The 17,041-nt window shown below is 38.1% G+C and overlaps 1 protein-coding gene across 7 annotated transcripts in view; it reads left to right on the top strand.

The window, feature by feature from the left end:
* The window catches only part of OPHN1 (oligophrenin 1), a 623,734-nt gene that overhangs the window by 310,394 nt on the left and 296,299 nt on the right, over positions 1 to 17,041 (top strand). For all 7 annotated transcript variants that reach the window (XM_070461909.1, XM_070461913.1, XM_070461912.1 and 4 more), the window contains one exon: positions 1,367 to 1,470. In XM_070461909.1, coding sequence (XP_070318010.1) covers positions 1,367 to 1,470 — 104 coding nt within the window. The remainder of the gene's footprint in view (positions 1 to 1,366; positions 1,471 to 17,041) is intronic.

Below are 17,041 nucleotides of genomic sequence, written 5' to 3'. Positions count from 1 at the left end.
CAGCATTGCCAAATGTCCTCTGGGAGGCAAAACTGCTCCTAGTTGAGAAACACTGCTATGTTATACAAGGGGCAGAGTAATGAGTATGTTGTCTTGACTCTAATATCAACTATGTGATCCTTCTACTCCCCAGTTTTTAAATTTTTCAAATGGATATGATATTCCTAGTCAGTTGAATGCATGTTTACTAAAAATCCTTTTTGCCAGACAATGTGTAATGAACTGGGGGTACAAAAAATGGATCAAATTTAGTTTTTGACCTCAAGAAGTTTACAGTCTAATGAAGACACAAGTATATTAAGAATTATAATGAAATGTGTTGAGCATTGCATTTGGAGAATATATGTACGGGCTTCACTGAGGAAGTGATATATGAAGTGAAATGTGAATTAAGAGTGGGGGTTTGACAGGTTAAAAAAAAAAGCAAAGAAAATTCCAGGTGTATACCACTGCATGAGTCAAGGCACAGAGGTATGTGAGAGTGTATTTTATTTGTAGGGTCTTAGTTATCCAGGAAGTCTTGGTTTATACTTGTCCATATACAATTGTTAACTGTGCACTGTTCACTATTAAATATGTCCTGAATTTGGTCTATCAATTATATCACCAACTATTTATTTGATAACTGAATGTAATTCAATGAGTCAGGGGCATAGAGGTGAGGGGGGCAAAAAGCCAAGTTGAAAAGCTAAATACAATCACATTATTAAAGGCTTTGTGAGCCAACCTAAGGAATTTGGAGAGAATGGGAAATCCATAGGTGGTTTATAATAAGAGGAATGATACAAATAAAGATATATATTTTAAAAATATTCTCTAACAAAAGAGTAGAGAATAGGCTAGAAAGGAGTGATCAGAGAAGGCCACTGAAATCATTAATTGGAGAAATAGTAAATTTTTCTTTTTCTTGGAATGTCTTATAAAACATTTTTTGGCAAACATCAGAAATAGAGTCCTGAATGAATTCAGCTATAAAAGGAGTGCAAGAAGAGACATGTAGGGGATAGGATGAGCAGAACCCTACCACCAGTCAAATAGGGCAGATTATAGGAAAGGAAAAGCAGAAGATTACAGATGTTCCTAGCTCATACAATATAATGTATAATGGGAACATTCACAGGGAACACAGTAAGGAGGGTGGTTTGGAGCAAGCCAGAGCAGATGTGGAAAGTAGTTGATGAGGATTACAATAACCATATGTGTACTGGGCTGGTGGCACTTCATAGCTGGACCTCAGGGGAAAGGTAGGACTAGATCTGGATCATGACCATGAAAAGTAAACTGTGCATGGGTTCTGTCTTACAGGTAAACTGACCATGCAGCCAAAATACTTATTCTATCAGCTCACTGTTGCCTGTCTTTGTAGGGGCTTTGGGAATATCCTGGGTGAAATACTACTGCCAATATGAGAAAGAGACCAAAACACTCACTATGACGCCTATGGATCAGAAGCCAGGTGCTAAGCAGCAGGTCAGTTCTTTGATGGACCACATTTTTTTGAAATGCAAGTGTGACTGAATCACAGAAAAGAATATATATTGACATCATGTCAAAGAATTGAGTCTATCACTATCACATGAACCCATGTCTTCATATGTTTTTCTTGGCCTAAGTTTGCATTGGCCCAGATACTACTCAGTTGAGTGAAGAATCTCTGCTAATGATTCCAGGACTTCTGAAAGTGCCTTTACTCTTTTGGATCATTGTTGCAAGTGTCTATCACATTGTACAAAGAAAATTTACAAAAAAATATGGATAAATTGAAGGAGGAGAGTATTACTTGCTTTTAAGAAGGCTCTACTATGGATTCTTTTAAATAGTGTTTAAAAAGAAGCATTTTCCAAAATTCCTTTTTTAAAGGAGTATTCTGTCATCTAAATTTGAAATAACCTATACATTACATTTTATGCAATGCTCAAATATCTTTAAGCAGTTAATTCCTCTTTCAGCCTCCAGACTTTCCTCTACTCCCCAAAATAGCAAGATGAGTTTGACACACTGACATGATAGTTCACTTACTATCATGAGGAGGAACTTGATACTATTTATATTATATTATATTATAAATTTTATACTACTTTATGTGTGACCATCCAGCTAAAAAATTAGTCTGTCATCTCACTTTTTTCCATCTTTGTAGGGACTTTGGGAACATACATACATAGAACCCTGAAGTTTTCTTAAGATAAAAGCTGATAGACTGACTATTCATTTTCTAAAGGTAGTATCCTTTTAACTGTCTTTCAGACAGGGCCTTAGGGCATAATTTATAAAAGTTTCCATTATTTACAAATTGCTTGCAAAATAAAACAAGGTTTAGTTGTTAGCACTGAAAGTTGTGATGCATGGAGACCCAATTTCCATAGGCAGAAATTTGGAGAATTTTGGGGCCAATTTTTTTCCATTGCTGGTGATTTCCATGGAAGATCGCTCTTGTGTGGCTTGTTCATAGGACTATACTACAAAGCTACAATCAACAAGACAGTATGGTACTGGCACAAAGACAGAATTATAGATCAATGGAACAAAATAGAAAGTCCAGAGATAAATCCACACACCTAGAGACACATTATCTATGACAAAGGAGGCAAAAATATACAATGGACAAGAGCCAGTCTCTTCAACAAGTTGTACTGAGAAAACTGGCCAACTATATGCAAAAGAATGAAACTAGAAAAATTTCTAACACTAAACACAAAAATAAACTCAAAATGGATTTTAAGACCTAAATGTAAGGTGAGAAACTGTAACACTCTTAGAGGAAAAGCTGCTTTTCTTTTTTTGTCATTAACAAGAAATTTTGTGATTCTGCTTTGAATGTGGGTTAGACATGGGATGCACCTCTCACAGAGCATACAAAATGGGGTTTTCACAGTCTTCACCCATATTTATATGTAGGTCAAGTTGCTCACTCATGACTCCAGTACTCTTTAGTTTCTGGTCTGCCAATTGCTGAGGAACTTTTTTAAATGTGGTTCCAGTAAAGTGTGTTGTCACACAGAATTTGTTCCTTTTCTGTGAGAAGTTAGCTTAAGTATTAATTAATACTTGACTAACAAATGCTTTTAAGCAACCTGTAATCTCTTTCTTCTCTTTTTCTACATGCATTACTTTCCAAACCTTGGACTTCAAAATTGCTTTCTTAGGTCCTACAACAAAGATCAAGCCACAGGCAGCAGATATTAATACTACTTTCATACTTTTTTAATATCATCTGCTTCTGTTAGGTGCATACATTTTCTGTCATTTATTGTGCCCATTTCTGCATGAAATATTCCCTTGGTATATCTAATTTTTTAAAGAGATCTCTAGTCATTCCCATTTTATTGTTTTCCTCTATTTCTTTGCACTGTTCACTTAAGAAGGCTTTCTTATCTCTTTGTGCTATTCCTTGGAACTCTCCATTGAGATGGGTATATTTTTTTCCTTTTCTCCTTTGCCTTTCACTTCTCTTCTATTCTCAGCTATTTATAAGGTCTCTGAAGACAACCATTTTGCCTTTCTGCATTTCTTTTTCTTGGGCATGGTTTTGTTGACTGCCTCCTATGCAGTGTTATGAACCTCTGTCCATAATTAGAGATGCCAAGGGAACGTTTCATGAAAGATGGGCATAATAAAGGAGATAAATGGTATGAACCTAATGGAAGCAAAAGATATTAACAAGAGGTGGCAAGACTACACAGAAGAACTATACAAAAAAAGGTCTTAATGACCCAGACAACCACAATTGTGTGGTCATTCACCTAGAGCCAGCCTACCTGGAGTGTGAAGTCAAGTACACTTTCAGAAGCATTACTACCAACAAAGCTAGTGGAGGTGATGGAAATCCAGCTGAGCTATTCAAGTCCTAAAAGATGATGCTGTTAAAGAGCTGCACTCAATATGCCAGCACATTTGGAAAACTCAGTAGTGGCCACAGGATTGGAAAGGTCAGTTTTCATTCCAGTTCCAAAGAAGGGCAATACCAAAGAATGTTCAAACTACCTCACAGTTGTGCCCATTTCATGTGCTAGCAAGGTAATGCTCAAAATCCTTCAAGCCAGGCTCCAACAATACATGAATTGAGGACTTCCAGTTGTACAAGCTGGATGTAGAAAGGTCAGAGGAACCAAAATCAAATTGCCAACCATTCGATCGTAGAAAAAGCAAAGGGATTCCAGAAAAGCATAGAAAAGCAAAGAGATTCCAGAAAAACAACTACTTCTGCTTCATTGAATACACTAAAGCCTTTGTGTGAATCACAGCAAACTGGAAAATTATTATAGAGATGGGAATACCAGAACACCTTACCTGCCTCCTGAGAAAACTGTATGCAGGTAAAGCAGCAACAGTTAGAACTGGGCATGGAACAACAGACTGGTTTAAAATTGGGAAAGGAGTATGTCAAGGTTATATTGTCACCATGTTTATTTAACTTCTATGCAGAGTGCATCATGTGAAATGCTGGGCTGGATGAAGCACAAGCTGGAATCAACATATACAGGAGAAATATCAATGACCTCAGATAGGCAGATGACACCACCTTAATGGCAGAAAGTGAAGAGGAACTAAAGAGTCTCTTGATGAAGGTGAAAGAGTAGAGTGAAAAAGCTAGGTTAAAACTCAACATTCAAAAAACAAATATCATGGAATCTGGTCCTATCACTTCATGGCAAATAGATGGATAAACAATAGAAACAATGACATACTTTATTACCTTTGGCTCAAAAATCACTGTGGTTTGTGACTGCAGACAAGAAATTTAAATGCACTTGCTCCTTGGAAGAAAAACTAGACAACATATTTGCTGGTATATTGAGTGCAGAACTTTCACAGCATCATCCTTTAGGATTTGAAATAGCTCAAGTGGAATTCCATCACCTCAACTAGCTTTGTTCATAGTGATGCTTCCTAAAGCCCATTTGACTTCTCATTCCAGGATGTCTGGCTCTAGGTGAGTGATCACACCACTGTGGTTATCTGGGTCATGAAGATCTTTTTCGCATAGTTCTTCTGTGCATTCTTGCCAACTCTTCTTAATATCTTCTGCTTCTTTTAGGTCCATACTATTTCTGTCCTTTATTGTGCACAACTTTGCATGAAGTGTTCCCTTGGTATCTCTAATTTTCTTGAAGAGATCTGTAGTCTTTCCCATTCTTTTGTTTTCCTCTATTTCTTTGCATTGATCACTGAGGAAGGCTTTTTTTTTTTTTAATCTCTCCTGGCTATTCTTTGGAACTCTGCATTCAAATGGGTATATCTCTCCTTTTCTCCTTTGCCTTTCACTTCTTGTCTCAGCTATTTGTAAGGCCTCCTCAGACAACCATTTAGCCTTTTTGCATTTCTTTTTCTTTTCTTTTTTTTTGCATTTCTTTTTCTTAGGGATGGTCTTGGTCATTGCCTCCTGTACAGTGTCACAAACCTCCATCCATAGTTCTTCAGGCACTCTGTCTTACAGATCTAATCCCTTGACTCTATTTGTCACTTCCACTGTATAATCGTAAGGGATTTGATTTAGGTCATTCCTGAATGGTCTAGTAGTTTTTCCAACTTTCTTCAATTTAAGTCTGAATTTGGCAATAAGGAATCCATGATCTGAGCCACAGTTAGCTCCCGGTCTTGTTTTTGCTGACTGTATAGCTCTTCTCCATCTTTGGCTACAAAGAACATAATCTATCTGATTTTGGAATTGACCATCTGGTGATGTCCATGTGTAGAGTCTTCTCTTCTGTTGTTGGAAGAGGGTATTTACTATGACCAGTGTGTTCTCTTGACAAAACTCTATTGGCCTTTTCATTGCTTCGTTTTGTAATCCAAGGCCAATTTTGCCTGTTCTCCAGGTATCTCTTGACTTCCTACTTTTGCATTCCAATCCTCTATAATGAAAAGAACATCTTTTTTGGGTATTAGTCCTAGAAGGTCTTGTAGGTCTTCATGGAACTGTTCAACTTCAGCTTCTTCAGCATTATTGGTCAGGGTATAGACTCGGATTACTGTGATATTGAATGGTTTGCCTTAGAAACGAATAGAGTTCATTCTGTCATTTTTTAGATTGCATCCAACTACTGCGTTTTGGACTCTTCTGTTGACTATGATGGCTATTCCATCTCTTCTAAGGGGTTCTTGCCCACAGTAGTAGATATAATGGTCATCTGAGTTAAATTTACCCATTCCAGTCCATTTTAGTTCACTGATTCCTAAAATGTCAGTGTTCACTCTTGCCATCTCCTGTTTGACCTCTTCCAATTTGACTTAATTCATGTATCTAACATTCCAGGTTCCTATTCAATATTGCTCTTTACAGCCTCGGATTTTACTTCCATCTCCAGTCACATCCACATCTGGGTAATGTTTTTGTTTTGGCTCTGTCACTTCATTCTTTCTGAAATTATTTCTCTACAGATCTCCAGTAATATATTGGGCATGTACTGACCTAGAGAGCACATCTTTCAGTGTCCTACATTTAGTTCAAATACTAAAAGACAATGCTGTGAAAGTGCTGCACTCAATATGCCAGCAAATTTGGAAAACTCAGCAGTGGCCACAGGACTGGAAAAGGTCAGTTTTCATTCCAATACCAAAGAAAGGCAATGACAAACAGTGTTCAAACTACTACATGATTACACTCATCTCAGATGCTAGCAAAGTAATGCTTAAAATTCTCCAAGCCAGGCTTCAGCAATGCATGAAGCATGAACTTTCATATGTTTAAGATGAACTTAGTAAAGGTAGAGGAACCAGAGATTAAATTGCCAACAGCCATTGGACCATCAAAAAAGCAAGAGAGTTTCAGAAAAACATCTGCTTTATTGACTCTGCCTAACCCTTTGACTGTGTGGATTGCAACAAACAGTGGAAAATTCTTCAAGAGATGGGAACACCAGACCAACTGACCTGACTCTTGAGAAATTTGTATGCAGGTCAAGAAGTAACAATTAGAATGGTACATGGAAGAACAGACTGTTTCCAAGTCGGGAAAGGAGTATGTCAAGGCTGTATAATATCACCCTGCTTATTTAATTTATATGCAGAGTACACCATGCGAAATGCTGGGCTGGATGAAGCACAAGGCGGAATGAAGTTTGCCAGGAGAAATATCAAGAACCTCAGATATTCAGAGGACACCACCATTATGGCTGAAAGCAGAGAACTAAAGAGCATCTTGAGGAAAGTGAAAGAGGAGAGTGGAAAAGTTTGCTTAAAACTCAACATTACAAAAACTAAGATCGTGGCATCCAGTTCCATCAGTTCATGGCAAATAGATGGGAAACACTGGAAACAGTGACAAACTTTATTTTTGGGGGCTCCAAAATTACTGCAGATGGTGACTGCAGCCATGAAATTAAAAGACCCTTGCTTCTTGATAGAAAAGCTATGATTAACCTAGATGACATATTAAAAAACAGAGACATTACTCTGCCACCAAAAGTCCATCTAGTCAAAGTTATGGTTTTTCCAGTAGTCATGTGTAGATATGAGAGTTAGACTATAAAGAAAGCTGAGCACTGGAGAATTGATGCTTTTGAACTGTGGTGCTGGAGAAGACTCTTGAGAGTCCCTTGGGCTGCAAGGAGATCCAACAAGTGCATCCTAAAGGAAATCAGTCCTGTATATTCACTGGAATAACTAATGCTGAAGCTGAAATTCCAATATTTTGGCCATCTTATGTGAAGAACTGACTCATTGTAAAAGACCCTAATGCTGGGAAATACTGAAGGTGGAAAGAGAAGAGGTAGACAGGGGATGAGATGATGGATGGTATCACCGACTCCATGGACATGAGTTTGAGTAAGCTCCGGGAGTTGGTAGTGGACAGGGAAGCCTGGTATGCTGCAGTCCATGGGGTCAAAAAGAGTCAGACACGACTGAGCTACTGAACTCAACTGAACTGAGAGAGCATATTGAAAAGCTGAGACATTTATTTGCTTGCAAAGGTCCCTATAGTCAAAGCTATTGTTTTTCCAATGGTCGTGTACAGATGTGAGAGTTGAACCATGAAGAAGGCTGAAAACTGAGTTTTATGATTTCAAACTGTTGCTGGTGAAGACTCTTGAGAGTCTCTTGGAATTCAAAGAGATCAAAGTGGTCAATCCTTAGAGAATGAACTCTGAATATTCATTCGAAGGAGTGATGTTAAGCTGAAGCTCCAGTACTTTGGCCACCTGATGGGAAGAGTCAGCTCAATTGAAAAGACCTTGATGCTAGGAAATATTGAGGGCAGAAGGAGAATGGGGTGACAGTGGATGAGATATTTCGATGGCATCATCAACTCAGTGGATGTGAGTTTGAGTTAAATCCAGGAGATAATGAAGGACAGGGAAGCCTAGTGTGCTGCAGTCCATGTGGTTGCCAAGAGTTGGATACGTGAGTGACTGAACAACAACAGCATAGCTTCTTAGCAGATTAGAGCAAGCCCTTCTTTTACTTGTTCTTTCCCTCTGCCCTTTTAATTGAGTGATTTGTGTTCCTTTTAAGGATAGTCATTCAGACAAATGTGAGGTGAAAGCTCACTCTGGTGAAAGCTCATTCACCCAATGCTTAGTGATACTGAACATCTTTTAGTGTTCCTGTTGGCCATTTGTTTGTTTGTTTGTTTTAATAGTTCCCTTGTGCATTCTTTAATATTTTCTTGATTTTGATTTTATGAGTTTCCTGTATATTTTTCATATTTACCCTTTATCAGGTATATCATTTACAAATATTGTCTCCCATTTAGAAGGTGGCTTTTTCATTTCGTTGCCTTCCTTTGCCTTGCAAAAGCTTTTTAGGTTGAAGAAATCCCATTTGATTATTTTTGCTGTTGTTACTTTTTCCTAAGAAGATAAAAAAAAAAAGACAACTGGGTTGACCCTGAGGGATGGGATGGGGAGGGAAGTGGGAGGGGGGTTCAGGATGCGGAACACATGTACACCCATGGCTTATTCATGTCAATGTACAGCAAAAACCACTACAATATGGTAAATAATTAGCCTCCAATTAAAATAAATAAATTAATTAATAAAACAAAAATATTGCTAAGCCTAATGTCAAAGAGAACTGCCTATGTTTTCCTCTAGGAATTTTATGCTTTCAAATTCTCCATCTGAGTCTTTAATTCATTTAATTCTGTTTACAGTGTGAAAAATAGTCCAGTTTAATTATTTTGCATGTAGCTGTCCAGGTTTCCAACACCATTTACTAAAGAGAATATTTATTTCCCATTGTATATTCTTGCATTCTTTGTCACAGTATAATTGGACTGTATAAGTGTGGGTTCATTTTTGTTCTCTGTGTTCTGTTGCATTGATTTATGTGTCTGTTTTTGTGCCAGAAAAAATATCGTTTTGATTATTCTGCATGCATTCTTAGTTGCTCAGTTGTGTTCGGCCCTTTGCATCCCCATGTACTGTAGCCCACCAGGCTCCTCTATCCATGGGATTTTCCAGACAGAAATACTGTAGTGGGTTGCCATTTATCTTTTTTTTTTGCCATTTATCTTTATAGTGTAGTTTGAAATCAGGGAGTATGTTAACTTCAGCTTTGTTCTTCCTTCTCAAAATTGTTCTTGCTATTCAAGGTCTTTGCATGTGCATACAAATTTTAGAATGACTTGTTGTAGTTATGTGAAAAATGGCATTGCTATTTTGATAGTGATTACATGCAATCTGTAAATTACCTTGGATAGTATGGTCATTTTAATAATATTAATTCTTCTAAGCCACGAATATGGAGTATCTTTCCATTTGTTTGTATCATCTTCATTTCCTTTCATTAGTGCCTTATACTTCTCTAAGTACAGGTATTTTACCTCCTTAGATTATCTCTAGGATTTTTATTCTTTTTTATGTGATTGTAAATTGTTTTATTAGTTTCTCTTTCTGACAGTTTGTTTTCAGTGTGCATAAATGCCACAGATTTCATTTTAAATTATTTATTTATTTATTTATTTATTTTTATTGTTTTTTTTCATTTATTTTTATTTGATGGAGGCTAATTACTTTACAATATTGTAGTGGTTTTTGCCATACATTGACATGAATCAGCCATGAATTTACATGTGTTCCCCATCCCGATCCCCTCCTCCCGCCTCCCTCTCCATCCCATCCCTCTGGTTCTTCCCAGTGCATCAGCCCTGAGCACTTGTGTCATGCATCCAACCTGGGCTCGTGATCTGTTTCACCCTTGATAATATACTTGTTTCAATGCTATTCTCTGAGAACATCCCACTCTCGCCTTCTCCCACAGAGTCCAAAAGTCTGTTCTGTACATCTGTGTCTCTTTTTCTGTTTTGCATATAGGGTTATCATTACCATTCTTTAAATTCCATATATATGCATTAGTATACTGTATTGGTCTTTATCTTTCTGGCTTACTTCACTCTGTATAATGGGCTCCAGTTTCATACATCTCATTAGAACTGATTCAAATGAATTCTTTTTAATGGCTGAGTAATATTCCATAGTGTATATGTACCATAGCTTCCTCATCCATTCGTCTGCTGATGGGCATCTAGGTTGCTTCCATGTCCTGGCAATTATAAACAGTGCTGCGATGAACATTGGGGTGCACGTGTCTCTTTCAGATCTTGTTTCTTCAGTGTGTATGCCCAGGAGTGGGATTGCTGGGTCATATGGCAGTTCTATTTCCAGTTTTTTAAGGAATCTCCACACTGTTCTCCATAGTGGCTGTACTTTTAATTGGAGGATAATTGCTTCACAATTTTATGTTGGTTTCTGCCATACATCAACATGAATCACCCATAGGTATACCTATGTTCCCTCCGTCTTGAACTCCCTCCAAGCTCCCACCCATTCCAACCCTCCAGGTTATCACAGAGCACCCATTTGAGGTCCTAGAATCATAGAGCAAATTCCCACTGACAATCTATTTTACAAGACCTTATAGAACTAACACCCAGAAAAGATGTCCTTTTCCTTATAGCGGACTGGAATGCAAAAATAGAAAGTCAAGGGATACCTGGAATAACAGAAATATTTGGTCTTGGAGTACAAAATGAAGCAGGGCAAAGGCTAACACAGTTTTGTGAAAAGAACACACTGGTCATAACAAACACCCTCTTCCAACAACAGAAGAGAAGATTCTACACCTGGACATCACTAGATGGTCAATACCAAAGACAGACTGGTTATATTCTTTGTAGCCAAAGATGGAGAAGCTCTATGCAGTCAGAAAAAACAAGACTGGGAGCTAACTGTGGCTTAGATCATGGATTCCTTATTGCCAAATTCAGACTTAAATTGAAGAAAGTAGAGAAAACCACTAGACCATTAAGGTATGACCTAAATCAAATCCCTTATGATTATACAATGGAAGTGACAAATAGATTCGAGCAATTAGATCTGATAGACAGAGTTCCTGAAGAACTATGGACAGAGGTTCATGACATTGTACAGGAGGCAGTGATTAAGACCATCCCCAAGAAAAAGAAATGCAAAAAGTCTAAATGGTTGTCTGAGGAGGCCTTAAAATAGCTGAGAAAAGAAGAGAAGTGAAAGGCAAAGGAGAAAAAGAAAGATATACCCATTTGAATGCAGAGTCCCAAAGAAAGCCTTCCTCAGTGATCATGCAAAGAAATAGAGAAAAACAATAGAATGGGAAGGACTAGAAATCTCTTCAAGAAAATTAGAGATACCAAGGGAATATTTCATGCAAAGATGTGCACAATATAGGACAGAAATAGTATGGACCTAACAGAAGCAGAAAACTAAGATCATGGCATCTGGTCCCATCACTTCATGGGAAATAGATGGGGACACAGTGGAAACAGTGTCAGACTTTATTTTCTGGGGCTCCAAAATCACTGCAGATGGTGATTGCAGCCATGAAATTAAAAGACGCTTACTCCTTGGAAGGAAAGTTATGACCAACCTAGACATCATATAAAAAGCAGAGATATTACTTTGTCAACAAAGGTCCGTCTAGTCAAGGCTATGGTTTTTCCAGTGGTCATGTATGGATGTGAGAGTTGGACTGTGAAGGAAGCTGAGTGCTGAAGTATTGATGCTTTTGAACTGTGGTGTTGGAGAAGACCGTTGAGAGTCCCTTGGACTGAAAGGAGATCCAACCAGTCCATCCTAAAGGAGATCAGTCCTGGGTGTTCATTGGAAGGACTGATGCTGAAGCTGAAACTCCAATACTTTGGCCACCTCATGTGAAGAGTTGACTCATTGGAAAAACCCCTGATGCTGGGAGGGATTGCGGACAGGAATAAAAGGGGATGACAGAGGATTAGATGGCTGGATAGCATCACAGACTCGATGTACATGAGTTTGAGTGAACTCCGGGAGTTGGTGATGGACAGGGAGGCCTGGCGTGCTGCGATTCATGGGGTCGCAGAGTCAGACACGACTGAGTGACTGAACTCTACTGAACTGAACAGAAGCAGAGATGTTAAGAAGAGGTGGCAAGAGTACACAGAAGGACTATACAAAAAATATCATCATCACCCAGATAACCACAGTGGTGTGATCGCTCACCTAGAGCCAGACATCCTTGAATGTGAAGTCAAGTGGGCCTTAGGAAGCATCATTATGAACAAAGCTAGTAGAGGTGATGGAATTCAAATTGAGTTGTGACAAATGCTAAAAGATGATGCTGTGAAAGTGCTACATTAAATATGCCAGCAAATTTGGAAAACTCAGCAGGGGCCACAGGACTGGAAAACGTCAGTTTTCATTCCAATCCCAAAGAAAAACAATGCCAAAGAATGCTCAAACTACTGCACAGTTTCACTCTTCTCACATGCTAGCAAATAAATAGTCAAAATTCTCCAAGCCAGGGTTCAACAGTACGTGAACCATGAACTTCCAGATATTCAAGCTGGATGTGAAAAAGACAGAGGAACCAGAGATCAAATTGCCAACATCCGTTGGATAATTGAAAAAGCACGAGGGTTCCAGAGAAACATCTAATTCTGCTTTATTGAGTATGCCAAAGCCTTTGACTTTGTGGATCACAACAAAGTATGAAAATACTTAAACAGATGGAAATACCAAACCACCTGAGCTGCCTCCTGAGAAATCTGTATGCAGGTCAAGAAGCAACAGTTAGAACTGGACATGGCACCAGAGACTGGTTCCAAATCAGGAAAGGAATGCGTCAAGACTGTATATTGTCTCCCTGCTTTTTTTAACTTATATGCAGGGTACATCATGTGAAGTGCTGTCCTGGATGAAGCACATGCTGGAATCAAGATTGCCAGGAGAAATATCAATAACCTCAGATGATACCACCCTTATGGCAGAAAGCAAAGAACTAAAAATCCTTATGATGAAAGTAAAAGAGGAGAATAAAAAAGTTGACTTAAAACTCAACATTCAGAAAACTAAGATCTTGGCATCTGGTCCCATCACTTCATAGCAGAAAAATGGGGAAACAGTGGAAACAGTGACAGACTTTATTCTTTTAGGCTCCAAATTCACTGCAGATCATGGCTGCAGCCATGAAATTAGAATGTGCTTGCTCTTTGGACGAAAAGCTATGACTAACCTAGACAGTATATTAAAATACAGAGATATTACTTTGCCAACGAAGTTACATCTAGCCAAATCTATGGTTTTTCCAGTAGTCATGCATGTATGTGAGAGTTGAAGTATAAAGAAAACTAAGTGCCAAAGAATTGATGCTTTGGAATTGTGGTATTGGAGAGGACTCTTGAAAGTCCCTTCGTCAGTAAGGAGATCAAACCAGTCCATCCTAACAGAAATCAGACTTGAATATTCATTGGAAAGAATGATGCTGAAGCTGAATCTCCAATCCTTTGGCCACTGATGTGAGGAACTGACTCATTGGAAAAGACCCTGATTCTGGGAAAGATTGAAGGCACGAGGAGAAGAGGACAACAGAGGATGGTATGGTTGGATGGCATTACTGACTCTATGGAGATGAGTTTGAGTAAACTCCAAGAGTTGGTGATGGACAGGGAAACCTGGCCTGCTGGAGTCCATGGGATCACAGAGCCAGACAGGACTGAGCAATTTAACTGAACTTAACTGGTCTATTTAACATATGGTAGTGTATATGTTTCCATGCTTCTGTCTCCATTTGTCCCATTCTCTCCTCCCCGCCCCCCGTGTCCTCAAGTCTGTTCCTTTGTCTGTGTCTCTGTTGGTACCCTGCAAATAGTTTCATCAGTACCATCTTTCTAGTTTCCACATATACTCATTAATATACAGTAGTTATTTTTTCGCTTCTGACTTATTTCACTCTCTATAATAGGCTCTAGATTCATCCACCTCATTAGAACTGAGTGAAATCTGTTCCTTTCTATGTCTGAATAATATTCCATTGTGTATATATACCACTGCTTCTTTATTCATTCACTTGTTGATGGGCATCTAAGTTCCTTCCATGTCCCAAGTATTATAAATAGTGCTGCAGTTAACATTGGGGTACCTGTGTCTTTTTCCTTCATAATTTTCTCTGGGTGTAAGTCCAGTAGTGGGATTGTTGGATCATATGGTAGGTTTATTCCACCCTTATTAAGGAAACTCTATTCTGTTTACCATAGTGGCTGTATCAATTTACATTCCCACCAATGGTGCAAGAAGTTTCCCTTTTCTTCACACCCTCTCCAGTATTGATTGTTTCCTAACTTTTTTGTATATTAATTTTTTCTGTATATTAATTTTGTATCATGCAACTTTACTAAATTCATTGATGAGTTCTAATAGATTTTTGGTGATTTTGTTAGGATTTTGTATTTGTGATATAATGTCATCTGCAAATACTCACACTTTATTGCTTCTTTTCCAATTGGGATTTGGTTTATTTATTTATTTTTTTCTTCTCTGATTGCTGTCATCTAGAATTCCAATACTGTGTTCACTAATAGTAGCAAGAATTGGTATCCTTGTCTTTTTCCTGCTCTTAAAGGAGATGCTTTTAGCTTTTCACCATTGACTGATGTTAGTTTTGGCCTCATCATATTTGGCTTTTAATAATAAAGGCATGTTTAGGTACGTTCCCTGCATATCATAACTTTGTTAAGAATTTATTTTATCATAATGGATGTCACATTTTGACAAAAGTTCTTTTTGCATCTATTGAGGTGATGGAATAATTTTTAGTCTTTAGTTTATTACTGTGCTGTATCACATTGATTTGCAGATATTGACCCATATTTGCATTCCTAGGATAAATCCCAGTTGATCATGGTGTATAATCTTTTTAATGTTAAATTGGATTTGCCAAAGTTTTGTCGAGGATATTTTCATGTATGTGCATCAGTATTATTAGCATGTAATTTTCTGTTTTTGTAGTATCTTTATCTGGTTTTGGCCTTTTTGAATGAGTTTAGAAATATATTACCACTGAATTTTTTGAAATGGTTGGAAAAGAACAGGTGTTAGTCTTCTTTAAATGATTGATGTAATTCACCTGTGGAGCCATCTGGTCATGAACTTTTGTATGTTGGGATTTTTTGTTGTTTATTTTTTTTTAAAATTACTGATTCAGTTTCATTACTGGTAGTTGGTCTGTTTGCATATCTGTTTCTTTTTTATTCCATTTTGGAAGATTATACATTTACCCATAGGCATTTCTCCTAGGTCGTCCATTTTTTTGGTATGTGAGTGGTTATAGTAATCTCTTATGACCCGATATACTTCTGTGTTGTTTGTTGTAATTTCTCCTTTTTTATTTCTGATTTTATTGATTTGGGCCCTCTTTTTTTCTTGATGACTCTGAGGAAATATTTATCAATTTTGTTTATGTTTTTTTTTTTTTTTAAAAACAAAAGTTTAGACTTTATTTTACTACTCAGATGCTATTGTTGTTTCCCAGGAATTGTTAATGAGCCTTGCTGGTGATGCTAAGATTTTTAAGTGTTTATGAGCTCTTAGTTTCATCAATCTTTTATGTTTTTTGTTAATTTTTGTCCATATTTCATTTATTTCAGCTCTAGCTTATTATTTCTTTTTTTTTTTGTAGTGACTAGCTTTTGTTTATTCTCTCTTGTTACTTTATGTGTAAGATTAGTTTGTTTGGGATTTGTCTCATTTTATGAGTTAGGCTTATATTGCTGTAGCATTCCATTTTTGAATTGCTTTTGCTGCATTCCATAAAACTTGGATTGTTGTGTTTTCATTTTCATTTGTCTCTAGATATTTTTGATTTCCTCTTTGATTTCTTCAGTGATCCTTTTGGTTGTTCAACTGTTTATCCTCTATATGTTTAAGTTTTTTGCAGTTTTTTTTCTTATAGTTGATTTCTAGTTATAATGTCATGATTAGAAAAGATACTTAGTGTGATTTCTATCTCCTTCAATTTACTGACACTTGTTTTGTGCCTTAGCTTGTGATCTATCCTTGAAAATGGCTCATGTATATTTGAAAAGAATGTATATTCTGCAGCAAGCTTTTGAATAGAATGTTTTGTATATAAAAGTATGCTCCTGTTTTGTTGGGGCCTACTGTTGTGGGCACACTGGTGAGCATGGACTGACCCCTCCACCTGATTGTTTACCTACTGCTGAAACTGCTGCCTGCTGATGGGCCAGTCTGAGTTCTATTGCAGTTGGTGGTGGTGCCTAAGGAGCCCTGGTACTGGTTATTGCCCCTTGATAGTTTAGGCTGTGTCCTGGTCCTGGCCCACTGGTGGGCTTGGTTGGGCGCTGGTTAGCTTCTTGGGAGGCCTAAAGGAAGTGTCCCAGAATGGTTGTCAGGCTGCTGCTGGATCAAGCTGGGGCCTGGGGCTTGTATCAGCCTGTTTGGTGGGTCTGCATCTTGGGTAAGCTGGTTGTAGGACATGATGTATCTCAAAACTGGTTTCAGCACATTAGTGGGCAGTGTTGGGGCCCAATATGTTCTAGGGCTGTTACCTGTCTGCTGCAGAGTAAACGAGTTCCTGGGACTCATGCCAGCTTACTGTTGGGTGGGGCTGGGTCCTGGAGTTTCTGGGTAGTCCAAGGGGACCTATTGCTGCCTCTAGCCTGCTGGTGGATACAGCTATATCCCTGTATGGCTCCTAGGGCTCGTGCCAACTGGCTGGTGGATAGGGCCATGTCCAACATTAATAAGCTACAGGGAGTACTCCAAAATGGTGCTTTCTAGCATCTTTTTCC

Source organism: Odocoileus virginianus, chromosome X (genome assembly GCF_023699985.2).
Source record: "Odocoileus virginianus isolate 20LAN1187 ecotype Illinois chromosome X, Ovbor_1.2, whole genome shotgun sequence".
Lineage (NCBI taxonomy): Eukaryota > Metazoa > Chordata > Mammalia > Artiodactyla > Cervidae > Odocoileus > Odocoileus virginianus.
This window is presented reverse-complemented; position numbering and strand designations above follow the sequence as displayed.